A 19839-nucleotide genomic window follows, 5' to 3' on the forward strand; every position below is an offset into this window, starting at 1 on the left:
CCTGATTTTGTATATTCTGTAACTTTCTCCATTTTAGGAGTTTGAGTAACACCCTGCTATTCTCTAGGTAAGACTTACGTGCTGGAACTGTGATCACCTAATAACAATTTGAGACTGGGTTACAGGTGTCAGTTCGAAGAGACATTTTTCTGTATTTTGTGGGTTATTACAGCAGATCTAGGGGAACAGATTTATTTTAATGTGTCCTTCACTACAGCCTCAAAAACTTGTTGACAATAATTATTTCAGCAGAAAAGAGAAAAGTTAACAAAATCTAATGGATATAGTATATTTTTGAAAGCCTAACAGCCCATTCTTTTAGCCAAGCCAGCTCAATTACATGGGGCTGGCTCTCTAGAATAGGGCTTTGTTGATTTTTCTGAACACTTGCCTATGGAGTATAACAGTACATGGATCAAAGCCTTGAAGAGATGTACTACTGAGGCACTTGAAAATTATAGGTGTGCTAGTGTTAAATCAGGTTTAGAATATGGTAAATTGATACTTCCCTGCCTGCGTCACACTGCTGGAGAAAGCATATTTGCTTCTAGTGGCAGCTGTTTTCATGAATTATGCATAGTCATAGTTAAAAGAATACCAGACACAGCATTTCTTCTTCATTAGGTACAGCTGATAAATCTCAGGTACACAGGACTTTCTTACCATCTTCCTATGTACCCCATTGTGGAACTATATTTGACCTTTTTCTCTGATGTTGATCATTTTGCCAACTCAGCAAGGAAACTCTCTTTCTCCCTCCTCCCTCTCTATTTTCTTTTGGTGACTTCTGAAGAATTGTAAAAGATGTAGGGGTTTTCGTATTTACAGGCTGACATCTGATCTACAGAGAATTTCATCATGATTTCTCCCTCTGTCCCCTGTCATAGGTTGTAGTATGAACCTATCGAAATCCAAAGGGCAGTGGCTCCATTGCTTCATCTGGTAGTTACACACTTTTGAATGACCATAAGTTTTGCAGGCGAATTATTGAATTTTTAAAAGATAATCTGTACCCAGTATCCTCCAACAAGTGAGTTATGGAACAAATCTAAGATCCTCACTCACTTTTTACACTGTACTTCACTCTGGTGAACTCTGACTGAATTCATTCGGAGTTCCATGTGAAAGGAGTAACTTTCACAATCATACATGCAGTGGTAACGTGCAGGAGTAACTTTCACAATCATACGTGCAGTGGTTTGTCTGCATGTACAAGCAAAATATTATTATTCAACTTTCCTTCAACCTCAGGAGTAGTAATAATTCAGAAAACTCTAGAGGATCCATTTGCAGCATAATGGCAGGAATTAGTCCTTAACTATAACAGGAACTACCATTTCACTGAAGCTCTAACTATAACATAGGGTATGTCTTCACTACCCACCGGATCTGCGGGCAGCAATCAATCCAGCAGGGATCGATTTATCGCGTCTAGTCTGGACGTAATAAATCGACCCCCAAGCACTCTCCCATCGACTCCTGTACTCCAGGGCCTCAAGAGGTGCAGGCAGAGTCAACGGGGGAGTGGCAGCAGTCAACTCACCACAGTGAAGACACCACGGTAAGTTGATCTAAGTACGTCAACTTCAGCTACGTTATTCACGTAGCTGAAGTTGCGTAACTTTGATTGATTCCCCCTCGTGTAGGTCAGGGAATAGAAACTTATGTTCTATTACCACCGGATTTGGGAAAGGGGATTCATTAGCTTTATTCAAAACTTTTTTATTATTTTTGTTCAGAAGTACAGTTAATCAGGCTTTATTACTAGAGTTGGGCAAAACATTGATTTTTCAATTTGCTGGCAATTCCAAAAAATGTAAAAAAAAATCTTTAAAACAATATTTTAGGTTGACCCAACAACAACATTTTTGGTGAATCAAAGAGTAAAATAAAATTTGTTTGGAGCTGAATGAAACATTTTGTTTTCATCAAATTGAAACGTTTCATTTCAGTTTTGACCATTTTATATGGTTTTGATTTTTTAAACGTACAATTAAAGGAAATGTTCAAATGAAAAGTCATTTCAAACTAAAAAATCAAAAGAAAATGTCAAAATAAAACACTTTGGGTTTTGTGGAAATTTTTTTAATTTCCAAAACAATTTTGGCAAAGCCAATATGAATTCACTAAATGTTTTGGTGTCACTGAATCTGCGATTGTGACTGAAAAAGGCCAAGTACAGAAAACATTCACTCAGCTCTATTTATGACATGCTGCTGTCTGGAAGTTATAATAATTTATCAATTCCTAAGAGATGTGCCAGGATTCAAAGACCTTCCAGATGTGGAAAATACTCTCTTCCCACTTCTATCCTTTGGTAACTCTAAAAATATAGTGCCTAATCTATATGTGCATGAACACTTGGAACATAGATACTTATGTTAAATTTTTGTAAACTTAAAAAGAGATCCAGTACTATTTGTACAAAATGAAAAACTACAGCAAAGATTTGGGTGATGGGATCATGCGGTACTTTCTCCCAAAAGTCCTCACAAGGTAGAGGCAGGCAGCTAAATATATCCTAAGAAGCATCAGTATATAATGAGACTACCATAGTAAAATCCGATGCAACAAATTAGTGCTTGCTAGGCCAGATCATTTAAAAAGATGTAGTTTTTTCAAAATGTGTTCATTTTTTTAATCACCAGTTGTCACCCCTAAAAAAGATTTGCATGTAGGCAAACCGTAGGCATTTCTGTGCTCAAAGGTACTTGAATTCTGACACGTCTCTGCATTCATGCAGGACAAGCAAAGAAAAGAATAGCGTTTACAATTAAAAGTGAGTGCATTCTTGCGAACGTACATCTATTAGGAAGTGTTCCCACTCTTGACCATGGGAAAGTCTACAGATGACTTACTGTTGGTGTCAAGACTTTCACACAGTTCAGTTTTGACCTCGCCATTTGGTCTGTCGTTTCCTTTTTGGATCAGTTTGCTTTGCATTGTGGCAGCTGTCACAACAGCCTTGAAGCTCCTCTTCCGTTTTTGAACATTCTGCTCTGGATGAAAAATGATAATATAAACCTTGGGCATGTACAGCATGCCCAGAGATACTGAAGCACTTAAACTCATGGAGACAGTAAGTGTTGTTGTCTGGATGTACATCTGTGGGGGGGAAAACAACATAAAAAACAATGTTTGTAAGACTGATAGAAAATGCATAGGCAAATGCAGTAATTATCTTAAAAATACTAACTGAACATGGAAATGGTATCATGCTGTCACTTGACTGTGTGTACATTAGAAGGAAGCTTCACTCAGATTGTCTTTAATTATAGTCAAGCGTTCTTTTTTCTTCCACTAAAGAGTGGGTGGTAGAAGCAGCTAATGCTTATTAAACTCCATTCCCCTAAAAATAATTAAGCCTCTGAACCACCTCCATTTTCAGATTATAAACAAATGTGTCTGTGCAGACATAATATACAACAAAGCTGACAACAAGGTTAGCCCTGTATCATCTATTCTAATAAACTGAAACTTCTGACATAATGTACCATTCCCTGATGCACCAGTGCATGCAATACTGTTCAACTGGCAACATGCTTAACACAGAATCTAATGAGAAACATTTGATTTACTGTTTGACTCCTGTGCCTGGAAGAAAATGAGTTTCTCCACAGTAAAGCCTGAATACCATTTCCTTTAACATTTGTACATTACAGTCGAATTCTAATCATACTATTATGTGGCACATAACAAATACTCTTATATGCTATGGACTTTGTAAATAGGAAATTGGAATATAGTGTCTCCAGGGAACCAGTTTGAAATAGACCTCTATCCCCTATAGACAAACAGAAAGAATTACCATTTCAAAGGGAGTGTTCTGTCTATCACTTATTACTTTGAAAACCAAGCTATTCTGATCTTTTCCTGCTGCCTGGGAAGAAAAGGTGATGATGGCTCCATGGTAATAAACACCAAGTGCAAATATCTATTCAAAAAAGCACATTAAAATACTCATTGTGGCTTTGTTCAACATTTACCTCTCATAGAGGATTTTATATTATTAAACAAGAATTTTACGTACAATTCTGCATGGTTTACTCCAATTTCTCTTTCTAGCTCAGCAATACTGTGACTGTATCAGAAGGAACACTGAGCCCACTCTATGGGACAGAATAAAACCTATTCCACCTCCTAACAGAGCTTCAATAACATTTAATCTCAGTGTGGGGTGTGTTTTTATGGCATAGCGACTATCATCATGAGATACAGTACTAAGAATCTGTCAATAATGTCAATCTCCAAATCACCTGTTTTCACTACAGCCAATCCCTCAGTAAATCGGCCCTAAGCAGAAAACTAATGATATAATAAACTGGCCTAGAATAGTCCAAACAAAAGCACATTTTGAGTATTCTTCAACTCATGAACAATGTTTTTCCATTAGCTACTTTACCCTTAGAGATCACAAACAGTGCTATCACTTAAAACACCATTACATGAAAAGTGTAACAGATTTGCTTAAGTGGTGTGAACTCACACCATGGGGACACTCCACAAACTATCTGTGTTATTCTATAGATAATGTGTAAAATCTCACCAAAAAGCCAAGAGTGCCCTGTGCAATTTACCACTTGAGTAGAGATCTGGCACTTTTAAACCTGACAACACTAAGCATACTAAATGTAGAGTTGTCATTCTCCACGGAGTTGTCTGCATGCAACTGTCAGGATAATAAGGTCCAAAGGATTTCGCATTTTGTTACTGAAAGTGGTATGCAGCAATTCCTTCATTTAAATAATACATCACTATAATAGCTCCAAAAGTGGATAAACCCCAATTGTGTACTCACACCAGTATAAATCTGGAATAACGCCACTGATTTCAATCCAGTTGATCTGGATTTACATTGGTGTAACTAAGAGCAGAGTCTGGCCCACAGAATGCCTTAAGATTTGTCCAGGTAACGTTATATGGAAGGTAACCTTAAAATAACTGGAAGGTTTTTCCAACCTTATATGGAAAGATGTTTGCACATACATGAAATGCATATTTTACATACAAATGGCATCAATGCCTGTTGGCTGCTTTAAATAGTGAATGGTTTCAGAGTAACAGCCGTGTTAGTCTGTATTCGCAAAAAGAAAAGGAGTACTTGTGGCACCTTAGCGACTAACCAATTTATTTGAGCATAAGTTTTCGTAAGCTACAGCTCATTTCATCAATAAATTGGTTAGTCTCTAAGGTGCCACAAGTACTCCTTTTCTTTTTATAAATAGTGAATATAATCTGAAGACAAAGCACATTACAGACACCTTTCCTGCCAGTAGGACTATTCAGCAGCTAACAATTGTTAGTCCTTTCAGGTTCCATTTATTTGGTATAACTAATATGCCCAGTGTTTTACCGACCGAGGGAAAGGGGATTGCATTCATTGCTGGAATAAATTTAAACCCATTGTTGGCATAATTTAAACCCAAAGAGTTATAATTTACACTCCAAGGATCTTATTACTGTGGATTACATTGCGCCACTTAGATACAGCCCTGGGCTAATGCAACCCCAGTGTCTTCAAAGGGTTTGGATCAGGCCCTCTTATAAAATGTATCTGTTGCTAAAATTGTATCTACCTGCAAATTTTCTCTGGATTATGCTAATCTAAACTTCAATTAAAAAAAAAAAAAAAAAAAAAGCTTTTGCCTTTCAGGTTGCAAAGATAACTTTTAACAATAAAGTATTTATAATGACTGTTGTGTTTTTGAATCAGACACCAGGCATACTGAAACATTAGCACTAAAATAGGCGTGACCATAGCCTATTGTTCTTAATGGTGCATTGCCTCTGAAACTTAATTATGGCTACTTAAATGCTGAGATTGTCAAGCATTTTACTGCTAATTATTTTACCAGGAACATTGAGATGCTGTGATTAATACAGTGCTGCTGAACATATCTGTCAAATTCTCATGTCCCATTAATAAAAAGGTTTCATGTTTTGATTATGGAAACAGCAAATGATTTTTAATGACATCATTTGATTATTTGGCTAATGTTGGGGTAAAGGTGGTGTTTTCTAGCATCTAAAACTTATCCCACTAACAGAGAAAACTGCCTGGAGCCCTGAGTGGAGGAATCCCCTGTGAACAAGTATGTTGTACCCATGATTTGAGCATTGCGCTGGCTTCCAATTAGTGTCTGGCTGACTTCAAGAAAGACATTGCTGAGGTGTCCTGTTCTTTGCAGGTCCAACCCTGCAAGGTGATAAGCACCAACTCCTGCTGAAGCCAACTGGAGCCGAGGGCACTGAACAACTTGCTAGACTTGTAAAGGCAGTCTCTTGATCACTTTACTGCATACCCCCATTGCAGCATTCAGCTCCGCTAGGAGAAAGTCTGACAGCCCCTGTGCTTAAACACTCCGGGCCTGATTCTCCGTTCTTCTGCACCTTGTACCATCATTTATACTAATGCAAAGCAAGTGCAAATGACTACACAAGATGAAGGGCAATGGGAAAAGAGCCTCTCCATGTCTAGTGACAGACTTTTCTCTTATGATGGTCTTTTCAATCTTTAGAATTCACTCCTTTGGCACCCTGCCAGAGCCCAGGTCTAGTGAACTGCAGAGCATTATGTATTTGGTTTAACTTTTGTCTGACTCTTACCTTCTGTTTGATTTTATTCCTGACAAAAAGATAGCGGTTTTTTAATTGCTATGCATTGTGGGTAGTTTTATCCTTCTGTGTAAATAAATGGCTGGCTGCTACAGCAAAAGCTGCACTAAAAATCAATAAAATAAATGAACAGCAGCAAAGACAGTTTAGTTTAATAAGCTAGCAAATACTGAATGATCCTCCATGTGTCTCACAGTGGTAGCTAACCTTAAGATATAGAAGTCTAGGAGCTAGGCTGCCACCGCTGGGGTAAGTTTAAAAGAACTACACACACACTTAGGCCGTAACTACCACTTACTTCAGTATAACTTACATCACTCAGGGGTGTGAATAAGTCACCCTCCTGAGCGACATAAGTTACACCGACCCAAGCACCGGTGTGGACAGCGCTATGCTGGTGGGAGAAGCTCTCCCGCCGACATAGCTACTGCCTCTCACGCAGGTGGATTCATTATGCCGAGGGGAGAGCTCTCTCCCATCGGCATAGAATTTCTTCACCAGACGTACTACAGCAGCATAGCTGCGCCAATGTCGCACGTGTAGTGTAGCCTAGCCCTTTAGACCCCTCCCAAACTACACCCCTTTTGTCCAGCAAAGCCCCTTCCAAAGTCCACACATACACGGTTCATGGTACTGCGAAAGCAAGATCCAGCTTTGCTTAAAAGAAGGCATTACAAGTGTACCCATTACATTTAAAGATATCATGATTTTCATTATTTTGCCCAAAGATACATAAAAATACAAAGCCAGTGTCCGTGGACAAGATTTTGCTTTAAACTTCTTTGTGGGTTAGAAAATATGGGGCACTAATCAATTTTTTTTTTATCCTTATTAAATAATCTTTTGCCAAACCTATCAATTAAAATCAGGCTGTGAGAAAAATGAAATCTCTCCCACCATGTTCATTTGCTTATTATCATTAACAGTAAACACAGATTTGATTCTGTGTACTGCACAGAAGATTGGGAAAACCAATTCTGGCTCCTTAGCTGTACATTTCAGTAGCTTTCAGATTTTAAGGGGAAGGAAAGATCTGAGGGTAGATTTGAAATTAAATGTGTATGAATGCATGACTTGGTATAAAGCTGAGGTGACATCATGAGAGCTATGGAAACCTATAGCCTCACTGGAGCCCATGTGTACCTGCGCTCCCCAAAATTACTGATGGTAACGGCTCCACTGTCCAGATATTTTTCATTTAAGTCATATGTCTATAAGCATCCCATTTTTATCTAAAAATTCTTCTGTTGTGACAAGGGAATAGCTTCTGAATGGCTTCTTTATTTTCTTTTCATATTTTCTTTGTTATTTTAAATAACGTAACAATATCAAGGGCTCGAATTTGCAACCCACTCTTGGAAGGCTGTATGTCCAGTAATTGTAGATGACAAATATTACATAGGTGATTCATATACTAAGTAACAACTACTATTAATTGCCAGTATGTTACCAAAAATGCTTTCCCCCCAGGTGCCTGAAGCTATTATATGATGGGGCTCTCGAGCTAGCTAAAACAAGTCCCAGAGGGTTTTTCCCACTTCAGCCTGCCACAAACTTTGGGTACATCTACTCTGCATCTTGGATGTGTAATTCCCAGTTTGGGTAGATGTACATGCACCAACTCTGCTCAAGCTTGCGGGCTAAAGCTAGAAGTGTGGCCACAGCAGTATGAGCAGCAGCTTGAGTTAACCACCTGAATGCGTACCTAGAATCTCATTCAGACAGCTAGCCCAAGCCACCACCTGCACAGCCACAGCCACATGGCTATTTTTAAGATGCTATCTAGCAGAAGCAGAGCCTACAAGATGGGAATTACACCTCCCAGCTGCTGTATAGACATCCCCAGGGTAGCTTCCGGAGATAGTTTCTAATGAAGAGGAACCCGAACTTCAGAGTAGGACAACTCTAGTCCAAACAAACATACCTCCCGGAACCCACTCAATGAGGGACAAGTGAACTCCCGTTCCCTCACCTAGTCCCAAATATCCAGTCATGACTACCCAGCAGCACCCCTTTCCCTGTTCCTCTCTGCCCAGTCATGGTCATCCAGTGCCCCCTACAAATTCCCTCACTTCATACACTACCACCTGTACCTTGCTTTCTCTACTCCATTTCCAGTAAAGGGGCCATCTGGACACCTTCTAATGCATCAAAGGAAAGGAGGGATAGCAGGCCACTTGGATTTCTCTAACCCTGAAAACAAATAAGGTAAAGGGGAGTCTGGGCCTCTAAGAGGAAGGCTGTGCAGGGAGACAAAGTACACAGCAGCATGAAAATTGCCCCAAACTCAGTGGAAACTCAGACCAGTTTTCATGAGTTGCTTTCATAACGAAACCCCAGAAAAGATGTTTTCCCCTTCTTTTTGTTACAGACATTGTAACCTCTGGAGACCGAGCCTGCGGCCTGGTAGGTAACCTATGGTAAAGGAAGCTGTACTTAAAATATTGTATTGCAACATGTGGGGAAAATTAGTAAGAGACATCAAATGTTGTGCTATCAAATGCTGTGATCATTGGAAATCCCCAGAAAAAAAGCTAGGTTAAAACAGTTATGGTTCAGATTTGTTTAATTTACAATGGTTATTATGTTTTACTTAGAAAATAACAAATGTTTGAAAGTAAAGCTACTTAAAGTTTAAGTTCCTTCTACAACTACCTTAAATCTTGCCCTGCAGCTTGGTCCATCCTCTCTAACATTCAAATGCAAGCTCACCCCACACACTCAGAGAGAACTCTTCAGATTAGCTTGCAAAACTCCAGACTCACTTATTACTACTAGGTGGAAGGTTTGACTATTCTCCCTTCTCCTGACACAGATCGGATACAACAGCATCTCACAGACTACATTCCATGCACCACACCACTTCCATCCATTACACCACTGTGGGTTGTCCATCCTACTGTAATCCATTCACCCCACAATCCGTATTGTGAAGAGGCCCTGCTGTGTACACACTGGTTCGAGATCAATCTCTAAAATTCCCATTCTACACAAAGATCCTGATACTCAGAAGTAATACGTTCCCAAACCTTAAATTACACACAGTGGGAGCTGTGATTCACCCCATCCAAAAAATACTCTGCAATGCTCACCACCTCTGAAAAATCAAGCCACTCTGGGGTGAAAATCTCCAAACACTAGTCGCACCATTGCATTATTGGATTGAGATCTGCAGGCACTACAGGCCAGAACGGTTGGTGCAAGTTATATAGTTAAAAAAAAAAGGAAGAACATATGTACTAAAAGACAGAAAATCCTACCATTAAGTGAGGGGTGCATTGTGCGAAGAGGGCAGAGTTCTATAAGAGTGAGGAGTTTCTTTGGTATTGAACATTTAAGTTTTACTTTTATCCCAATTGCATTTTATTTGCATCATCTATAAAAGATATATATTCACAACCTTAATTATTTCCAACTGAAGCCTTTTTGGGAAAAGGGATACAGGGGAAAGATGTAAAGATTATAGTGGCCCTGCTGCCTCAGCAATGCACAATGATATACATTTTTAAACTAACAAACTCTCTTACATGCAATTGAGGGCTATTCTCTGTCTTAAGACACTGTGAATTTCAGGTTTCAGAGTAGCAGCCGTGTTAGTCTGTATTCGCAAAAAGAAAAGGAGGACTTGTGGCACCTTAGAGACTAACCAATTTATTTGAGCATAAGCTTTTGTGATCTACAGCTCACTTCATCAGTACTCCTTTTCTTTTTGTGAATTTCAGATATTCACAGTGGGTGAAATTCACTCCTGAGGCTGGGAAGTAAGCAGTACTTTAAGCCTTGTGCTGGCTTCCTACATGGGTGTGAATTTCACCTTTCATATTTCCAGTTGTCCTTTCACAGTCAATGCTAGAGACTTTCCTGTACAGATATGTTCAAGTTCACAACACATTTCCAACCTCTTTTCAAAGACTTGAAACACGCTATCTTCTGTTCTGTCTTGTTCATACTTACACTATCCACGTGGATAGATAAAGCTAAACAGAACACAACATGATTTAAAGAATCATTTTATATTTGCTCTTTTGGAATTTTGCAGAAAAACATCCTTTTAGAGAAGATGCTAGTCTGTAGTTAATTCAGTTTGCAGGTATCTTCTCTCAATGCAAAATGTAATAGCTGTCCAAAAGCTAAACCAACTAGCAAAAGTGGCAGATGGGCAACTATTCAAAATAAATTCATGTACATTGGCACATCTTCAATTATAATCCCTTTGAAAATATGGGAGATGACATTTTGGAACATTCAAAACTCAAGAAGCCAGTTGGCAATACCAAAGTTGTCAATTTCATATGCATGATTGTCTTGTAATGGAAAAGAAAAAAAATGTTGATTTAAGGAGAATTACAGAGATATGAGCTAAGTGAAGAAATGTGGATTGAAATTGATTTCTCCATTTTCATGATTTTAAAAATGAGTGGTTTCCCACAGCATAAACTGACCCTTTAATTGACTGGCACAACCTTTGATCTGCAGTATTCTAGCTGAACAGCAAAGATTATAATTTCTTGTTCAATTATGAAACATAAAGAATGTTCCTGTTCTGCATATATTTGCTAAATGACCTAACCAACAGTAGTGGAGTTCCATTTCCATGTCTGAAAGACACAGAAAAGAATTATTAATCCTGCTGATGCATAATGCTATTAATTACATTTCACTTCCTAATTTCTGAAACACCTAACCTGCAATATAACTTCACTAAACAAATAATGGAGAGCACTACAAATACTATAAAACAATCTGGAGTCCGGTGGCACCTTAAAGACTAACAGATTTATTTGGGCATAAGCTTTCATGGGTAAAAACCCACTTCTTCAGATGTATGGAGTGAAAACAAAACAGTCTTCAAAAACAGACTTCAAAGAGAGACTGCAGAACTACAATTCATTTGCAAACTTAACACCATTAATTTGGGCTTGAATAGGGACTGGGAGTGGCTGACAAAAGCAATTTTCCCTCTCTTGGTATTGACACCTCCTCATCAGTTATTGGGAGTGGACCACATCCACCCTGACTGAATTGGCCTTGTTATCATTGGTTCTCCATTTGTAAGGTAACTCCCTCCTCTTCATGTGCCAGTACATCTATGCCTGTATCTGTACCATAATTTTAACTCCATGCATTTGAAGAAGTGGGATTTTACCCACAAAAGCTCATGCCCAAACAAATCTGTTAGTCTTTAAGGTGTCACCGGACTCCTTGTTGTTTTTGTGGATACAGACTAACACGGCTACCTCTCTGATATAAAACAACCTCTGATTATATAATAATTAACCTGCTAGTAGGTTTGGCTTTAAAATGTTTTTATTTATTTTAATGCATATGGCACAAGTGACAGAGTTCAAGTACTTGACAGAAAAATATTAAGTGAAGTACATTTGTTCGGAAGATAATTTTATTTAGCATCTTTAAGCAGGGCATAATTAAGATACTGTGTCATACAAAATGATTGAGGCTTACGTAAGTAACAGCTGGTTACCCCAATGGCTGTACAGCTGCAGGGCAGCCATTCGCAAGAAAATCTGTGCAAACACAAATAATGTACTATGCTAATGGACACAATGTAATAAGCAAGGAAACAGCTAAAATGGAAAGACAAAAAGAAAATCAAACAATCAAACAAATCCCTTTAGACCTCAGCATGCATTTAAATTGCAATTAGTACATGAAAATCTTACAGAAGTACTACCCTTATTTGCAAATGTTAGTAGAGTAAATTTCTTATGTCGGCTGAAGTTTAGTGACAATAAGAGCGCTCCTCAGCTGCTGTAAATTGATATAGTTTATAGACTTCAATTAAATTAGAAAGCGGCACCAATTGAGGTCCACTGATTATAGGGGTAATTAGGATATTTTTCACAACTGTCCTCTCCCACCTTTTAGAAGGAAAATAAGCAAGCTGCAATTTAAATGGTCATAATTAGACGAAACTATGTCCACGATGGATTTATGGCAGAAAATCAAAAAGGAATCCTACAAAAACTGGAAATGTGGACAAATTGCTAAGGATGAGTACAACAGAATAGCACAAGTATGTAGGGACAAAATCATAAAGGCTAAAGTGCAAAATGAGTTATACCTAGTAAGGAACATAAAAGGCAATATGAAGTTCTTTAAATACATTAGAAGAAAAAGATGAAGGAAAGTGCAGGTCCTCTACTTAGCAGGGAAGAGGAGCTAATAACTGATGACATCAAGAAGGCTGAGATGTTTAATACTTAGTTTGCTTCAGTCTTTACTAAAAAAGACATTAGTGACCAGATTATCAACACAATTAATACCAACAACAAGGGGGATGGAATGCAAGCCAAAAGAGGGAAAAAACAGTTAGAGCAGTGGGAATAGCATATTGCTATTCCCAGAAGACTGTGGCGGGCGCTGGACACCCCGCTGCCGAAATGCCGCCGCAAAAAGCGACAGTGGGAAGAAGCGTCACTGCTGAAATGCCTCCGAGAAACGGCAACGCTTCTTGGCAGCATTTCGGCTGCAGGGTGTCCTGTGGGCACGCAAAAATGCCCCGGTGGGCACCATGGCGCCCACGGGCACCACGTTGGGGACCCCTGAGTGAGAGAATATGTAGATAAATTAGATGTATTCAGGTTGGCAGGGCTTGATGAAAGTATTTAGAATATGTTGCATGTAATATTTATACATTTCTCAAAAACAATCATCATAGGTATGATGGTAAAGCGAACAAGTTTTATATGAGGGTCCACCTTTGTAGCTCTGCTGCATTACCTTGTCATTTATTGTACAAACTTTTCTGTGGCCTCAATTATTACAAAAAGATTACATAAAACCCATCTGATTTCACATTCAGCCCCTGCCATACACATTGCTCCATCAATGACATTAGTCTTAAGAAGTGAGCATTTTCCCATTCCATGGGAATTTCTGAGATTTAAAAAAATGTTTCTCAGCACAAATGGCATGAATAATTGAAATCTCAATTTTTGGAAAACCAAAAATCCACCCAAAAAATGCAGTTTGGATCAATTGAGCTAAAACATTTCCTTTCGATAATTTCAAAATGTTTCATTTCCATTTCAACTTTTTGATTTATTTTACTTTTTTTTTAACTATAAATTAACTAAAAAGAAAGTTGTTTCAAACAAAAAAATGGAACTGTTCATTTCAAAGAGGTCACACTGGGACATTTTGACAGTTTTGAGTTTTTTTTCAAAACATGTTTGAAATGGGAACTTCATCAAAACTGACTTTTTTCCATGAACAGTTTCAATTTTGAAAAACTGGCAATTTCTGACAAGAAAATTGAGTCAAAAAATTCTGACCACTTCTAGCCAATCTCTTCTTTCATCTCCTTCTCTCACAAATACCTCTGTGCCTTCTTCCATGCTTCTGCTGGGGACATTCAATTCAAATCTATTCACTGAGCCACCTCCCTCTGCTTGTGTAAATCCCTCAGAAAAATACAGTTATGCTATGTCACCGACAAGAAGTTAGCAGGAAGGAAAGGTTATGATAATAATAATGAGTCATGATCATTGACTGGAACTATCAAGATGTGTTACTGAGTTATCACATGGTCTTACTATAGTCAGCTTTGGCCTTCTTTTTCCTTTTCCGACAGTCTAGTCTTTAAACCTCCCTTGTGTCTTCTTGAATTGAGAATATAAGCACTTCGGGGCAGGGAGCATATTTTCATTTGTTTTTGTGAGACGCCTAGCACATTTTTGAGTAATCAAATATACAATAACTAGTAGCAATAATTTAAAAATAGTATTCAACCTTAAGTGCTAAATTTTGGTTCCACCTATATAATATACATACAATTTAGGCCTGCCTAATATAATATTTTGTATTTATATGGCACATTTTAGACCTTGCACAAAGGTCTAAGCTCAGTGGTTTGAGCATTGGCCTGCTAAACCCAGGGTTGTGAGTTCAATCCTTGAGGGGGCCATTTAGGGATGGGGCAAAAATTGGGGATTGGTCCTGCTTTGAGCAGGGGGTTGGACTAGATGACCTCCTGAGGTCCCTTCCAACCCTGATATTCTATGATTCTATGATTCTATGAAAAAGTCCTATCCCAGAAGGTACTCTATAAATTAGGGCTGTCAATTAATCGCAGTTAACTCATGCGATTAACTAAAAAAAGTAATTGCGAGTAAAAAAATTAATTTTAATTAATCCCACTGTTAAACAATAGAATACCAATTGAAATGTATTAAATATTTTTGGATGTTTTTTCACATTTTCAAATATATTGATTTCTATACAACACAGAATACAAAGTGTACACTGCTCACTTTATATTATTATTTTTATTACAGATATTTGCACTGTAAAAATGAACAAAAGAAATAGTATTTTTCAATTCACTTCATACAAGTACTATAGAGCAATCTCTTTATCATGAAAATGTAACTTACAAATGTAGATTTTTTTTGTTTGTTACAGAACTGCACTCAACAACAAAACAATGTAAAACTTTAGAGCCTTCAAGTCCACTCAGTCCTACTTCTTGTTCAGCCAACCACTCAGACAAACAAGTGTGTTTATATTTATGGGAGATACTGCTGCCTGCTTCTTATTTACAATGTCACCTGAAAGTGAGAACAGGCATTCGCATGGCACTTTTGTAGCCCGCGTTGCAAGGTATTTACGTCCCAGATGCGGAAACTACAGAACCCTAACCACCAAAAAATAAAATTAACCTTCTGCTGGTGGCATCTGACTAAGATGATGAAAATGAACATGCGCTGGTCCGCTCTGCTTTGGATCGTTATCGAGCAGATTCCATCATCAGCATAGATGCGTGTCCTCTGGAATGGTTGTTGAAGTATGAAGGGACATATAAATCTTTACCACATCTGGCACATAAATATTTTGTAACGCTGGCTACACCAGTGTCATGTGAATGCCTTTTCTCACTTTCAGGTGACATTGGAAACCAGAAGCAGACAGCATTATCTCCTGCAAATTGTAACCAGACTTGTTTGTCTGAGTGATTGGCTGAAGTAGGACTCTGTTTTACGCTCTAAAGTTTTACATTGTTTTATTTTTGAATGCAGTTATTTTTTGTACATAATTCTACATTTGTAAGTTTAAATTTTATGATAAAGCTGTGGTGGGCAACCTGCGGAACCATGGGCTGCACGTGGCCCATCAGGGTAATCTTCTGGCAGGCCGTGAGACAGTTTGTTTACATTGACCGTCCACAGGTACGGCTGCCCGCAGCTCCAAGTGGCCGCAGTTCACCATTCTGGCCAATGGGAGCTGCGGAACAGCGAACCGTGGCAACTGGGAGTTGCGGGTGGCTGTGCCTGCAGACGGTCAATGTTAACAAAATGTCTCGCAGCCTGCCAGCGGATTACCCTGATGGGCCGTGTGCGGCCTGCGCGTTACAGGTTGCCCACCACTGTGATAAAGAGATTGCACTGCAGTACTTGTATTAAGTGAATTTAAAAATACTATTTGTTTTGCTTTTTACAGTGCAAATATTTGTAATCAAAAATGAATATGAAGTGAGCATGGTACACTTTGTATTCCGTGTTGTAATTGAAATCAATATATTTGAAAATGTAGAAAACATCCAAAATTATTTAAATAAAAGGTATTCTATTCTTGTTTAACAGCGGGATTAATCACGACTAAGTTTTTTTAATCGCTTGACAGCCCTACTATAAATATTAATCATTAATCTTAGATAAACCATTTTCTATGGTGCTATGATTCCTATGCTGGATTTAAATCCAATACACAACAGATCGCTCATTTTCAAAGTGATGGCAAAGCTTTAAACCTGACAGACAAACCTCTTGATTATGATTTTTCAGACTATTCGGAGTGCCTCTACAAATCTATTGTAATGATTAAATAAGAAGACACTCCACCTCTCAAGGAAACACCGGTTCAGATGTGCTAGCAGGCAAATGGGTACATTTCTCCCCCGTTGTCCCCACACACTCATTTTTAGAAATAATTGACATTTCTTCTCCCTATTTATTTGCAAAAAGAAAAGGAGTACGTGTGGCACCTTAGAGACGAACAAATGTATTGTTTTCAAACTTTAATGAACACTTCTCATTATATTACTGAATGTATAGGGAACTGTTGCATGCTACCAGTTGTACAATATCCCAATTACTATTTACTAAATAATTATTTTCTATCATCATAGACTATTAACAGTCAACAGGAATTATTAGTTACAGTTCCAAAGCAGCTAAATGAGGAACACAAGACCAACCTTTTCTTTCAAACTAATGAGAAAATCTAGCTGCTTCCCCATGAGTGCATTTCACTCAAGGAATTGGAATGCAGAGTCTCAAGACTGCAAACTGGTGGCCAGATAATGGAGCCAATCTCACCAATTAGCCAGTTCCTCCAACCCGTCACAGGACTCACCCAAACACATTTTTCTTAGCTGACAGGCCACAATTTGTAAGTGCAGTATTGAGAATGTTAAAAACGATGCCTCCAAAACATGACAGAAATGGAAACCCATGTGATGGATTTGCCTGTTATGTCGCCCAGGCTTAAATGTGGACTTTCAGGGTCCATAGGCCTTGGCTTGATTATGTGAGAATAAAGGTGCCTTTCCCTGCCAGTAGAGGTCGCTGTGAGCTTGTTTCAGCTGGAAAATGCTGTACATATATCAGGGAGGAAGGATAGTGCAGTGATGAGGTTGCTAGCCCAATACCTGGGTTCAGTTCTGTGTGTGACCTTAAGCAAGTCTCCTAACACCCAATGGAAGTTAGATGCCTAGCTGCATTTTTTGGTGCCTAAATATCTGCCTAAAAAACCTGTCTCTTAGTCTCTCTGTGGCTCAGTTTGCCATCTGTAAAATGGGATAGCATCTCGCAGGGGTGTAGGGATAAATTAAAAGATTCTGTGGTGCTCAGATATGAAGGTAATGGGACCACTGAAGTAGTGAAAACAGATGATAGCTCACACTGACTTCTCTCCTGCAGAATCTCATCAAATTCCTGCCTGACTCTGGTTGGAATTTTACAACATTTCCACCTCTCATTCTTATTAAACCTGAAGGATTTTTTAGATTAATGGCTAATAAATTTGGACTGTGCAGCAGAAAACCCCAACATTAGTCTTCTGAGGAAAAGATGGGTTTTGTTTCATGCTCTGCAATCGGCATAAACAGCAAGCAGGAAATATTCATGGCACAATCAGATGTAAACTATTATTTTATTCTCCTTCAACTTTATCACAGTATAAATAATCTGTCTTGAAGTCGTAACAGTCCACTGTGGAATTTAGCACACTACTGATAGCAAACAGTGGTGGTTTGAGTAAATTGCGCAGAGTGACAGGCTGTACTACTGCGAGGCAATATTTCAGAGAGAAGTACCATGATAACTTGAGGTAAAATATATCTGTGGTGTAACACAGATAATAAGCATACTGTGTTCAGTCTACTGAGTTTCAGTTGAGAGGCATAATAATACATGGTTGGCCTTAAAGCAAAATTCAAAAGTTTAACCCCCTTCATCCAGCAGCTTCCCACAGCCACCCCTTTCTCCTCACTCAGACAACATGTTCACCTGACTCATGCCATATTCTCTTGACTCCTCCTTTATTAAATTTTCTTCCTACATTAAATCCTCTGGTGTCCACACCATTTCCCTTCTCTTGCTCCCCCTTCTCTCTTTATTTCCTCACCTTGCTGTCTGTTTCCCCAATTCTTTTAGAGTATTTTATATTTGTAATTTGATATTCAAGGCATGAGACTGGGCACCTAAGTTATATGGAATGGTATTGTCTTTCCCTGATTGGAATACTTAATTTATATAAACAGGAGCAGCTTTATATAAACAGGAGCAGCTTCCCATTTCTCACTGGCGACGGCAGTGGGATTGATTTTCCTCCCCTTTGACATTGTGGTGATGGGTGACGATCATGCTGAAAGTTGATATACTTCTCCCTGGACCATGGTAGATGCAGGGGATAATCCATTTTTGACCACATTGTCTTGAGGCTGGACCTCATGTAAGTGTCTCTAGGCAAGGGACCTTTCTGCTGCTCATATTTTCGTTCCCTTCACCCACATTTTTCCCTCTCCTACTTACTAGTGCTCATGCTGATGATGCCTTGATTTGGTTGAGAACACCAGTGATTTTACAATAGCCTTCTTGTCTCATCCCTTTCTCTTATGCCCTGACTCACAAATATGTAAAGCAAATGTGTACAGGAGCAGGCGTGGTAGGATGCTGAGTTGAAAACCCATATTTACGTGACTATTTGCTCCATCACAAATGCACTTAAATAAAAAAAACAGATGTTTGGGAAAAAAGTGATATTTAAAAAAAAAGAGTATAAAGGTGTTTGAATTGAATCAAAAATCATATTAAGTGAATACAATCAGAAATACATTTTTCTATTATTCACCCATCTTTAAGTCTCTTAGCAAATAACATTTTGTCGCATAAGATTGGAAATCCCATCTTCTCTCTAAATCTACCCTCCTCTGTCTCTTGTATTTGACTTACACTGAACCAACAGAAGAAAGTGACAGTTAATGCTAAATTGCTCCTCCCTGTGTTTAGGGATTGCAGGGGTCTCCCAACAGCAAGTGGTTTTCCTCAACATATGTGCTTCTTTGTCTTGGCCCAGCAAGACTGGAAAACACATTTCACAATTTTAAAATCTATATTTACTATTTAAGTATTGATTGCAATGATTTGCTGTGTCTTTCCTTTCACTGTAAACACTGCAACTCGATACAAATGCAAAAGTGAATTAGTGTGAGACCAAACCCCAGATTATGTATTTGTTGCTGACAGGCCACCCAGTTTATAAGTGTAATATTGAAAACCTTACCCACAGTTACTACAGTATATGACAGAAATGGAATAGCATTTAAATTTGTTGGTTTAAACAATGGGTGTTCAGTTCCAGGTTTCATAGACTGGACTGTAGTCAGTCTCTGCATGGGTGCACTAAGGAGGAAAGTGGGAGTGTATAAGGAGCATACTTTCTGTATTGCATCTGCTATACAGCTAAAACTGCAGCCCTTGTGCATTAGGTTTGGGGGAGACAATATGCTATCATCAGGTATCGTACTTTTTCCCCTTCTTGTACCTCAGCTTACCTTTCTGCTACGGTACAGGCCAGAGTTTAGTCTTTTCAGGACTTTGATATCTATCTGTCTATATTATAGAGAATTAAATTTCTGTTAGAAGGAGAGTGACCCAAACTCTCTAAAGGAAACTGTTTACTAAATCACTCACTCACTGTCTC

General features: G+C 38.6%; 1 protein-coding gene across 4 annotated transcripts in view; it reads right to left on the reverse strand.

Moving 5' to 3' along the window:
- The window catches only part of GRM8 (glutamate metabotropic receptor 8), a 455209-nt gene that overhangs the window by 8785 nt on the left and 426585 nt on the right, over nt 1-19839 (reverse strand). For 2 of the 4 annotated variants that reach the window (XM_073328248.2, XM_073328249.2), the window contains exon 10: nt 2804-3105. In XM_073328248.2, coding sequence (XP_073184349.1) covers nt 2809-3105 — 297 coding nt within the window. In that variant the 3' untranslated portion in view covers nt 2804-2808. The remainder of the gene's footprint in view (nt 1-2803; nt 3106-19839) is intronic. The other 2 variants (XM_073328251.2, XM_073328250.2) reach the window with 1 other exon arrangement.

Source organism: Lepidochelys kempii, chromosome 1, assembly GCF_965140285.1.
Source record: "Lepidochelys kempii isolate rLepKem1 chromosome 1, rLepKem1.hap1, whole genome shotgun sequence".
Lineage (NCBI taxonomy): Eukaryota > Metazoa > Chordata > Testudines > Cheloniidae > Lepidochelys > Lepidochelys kempii.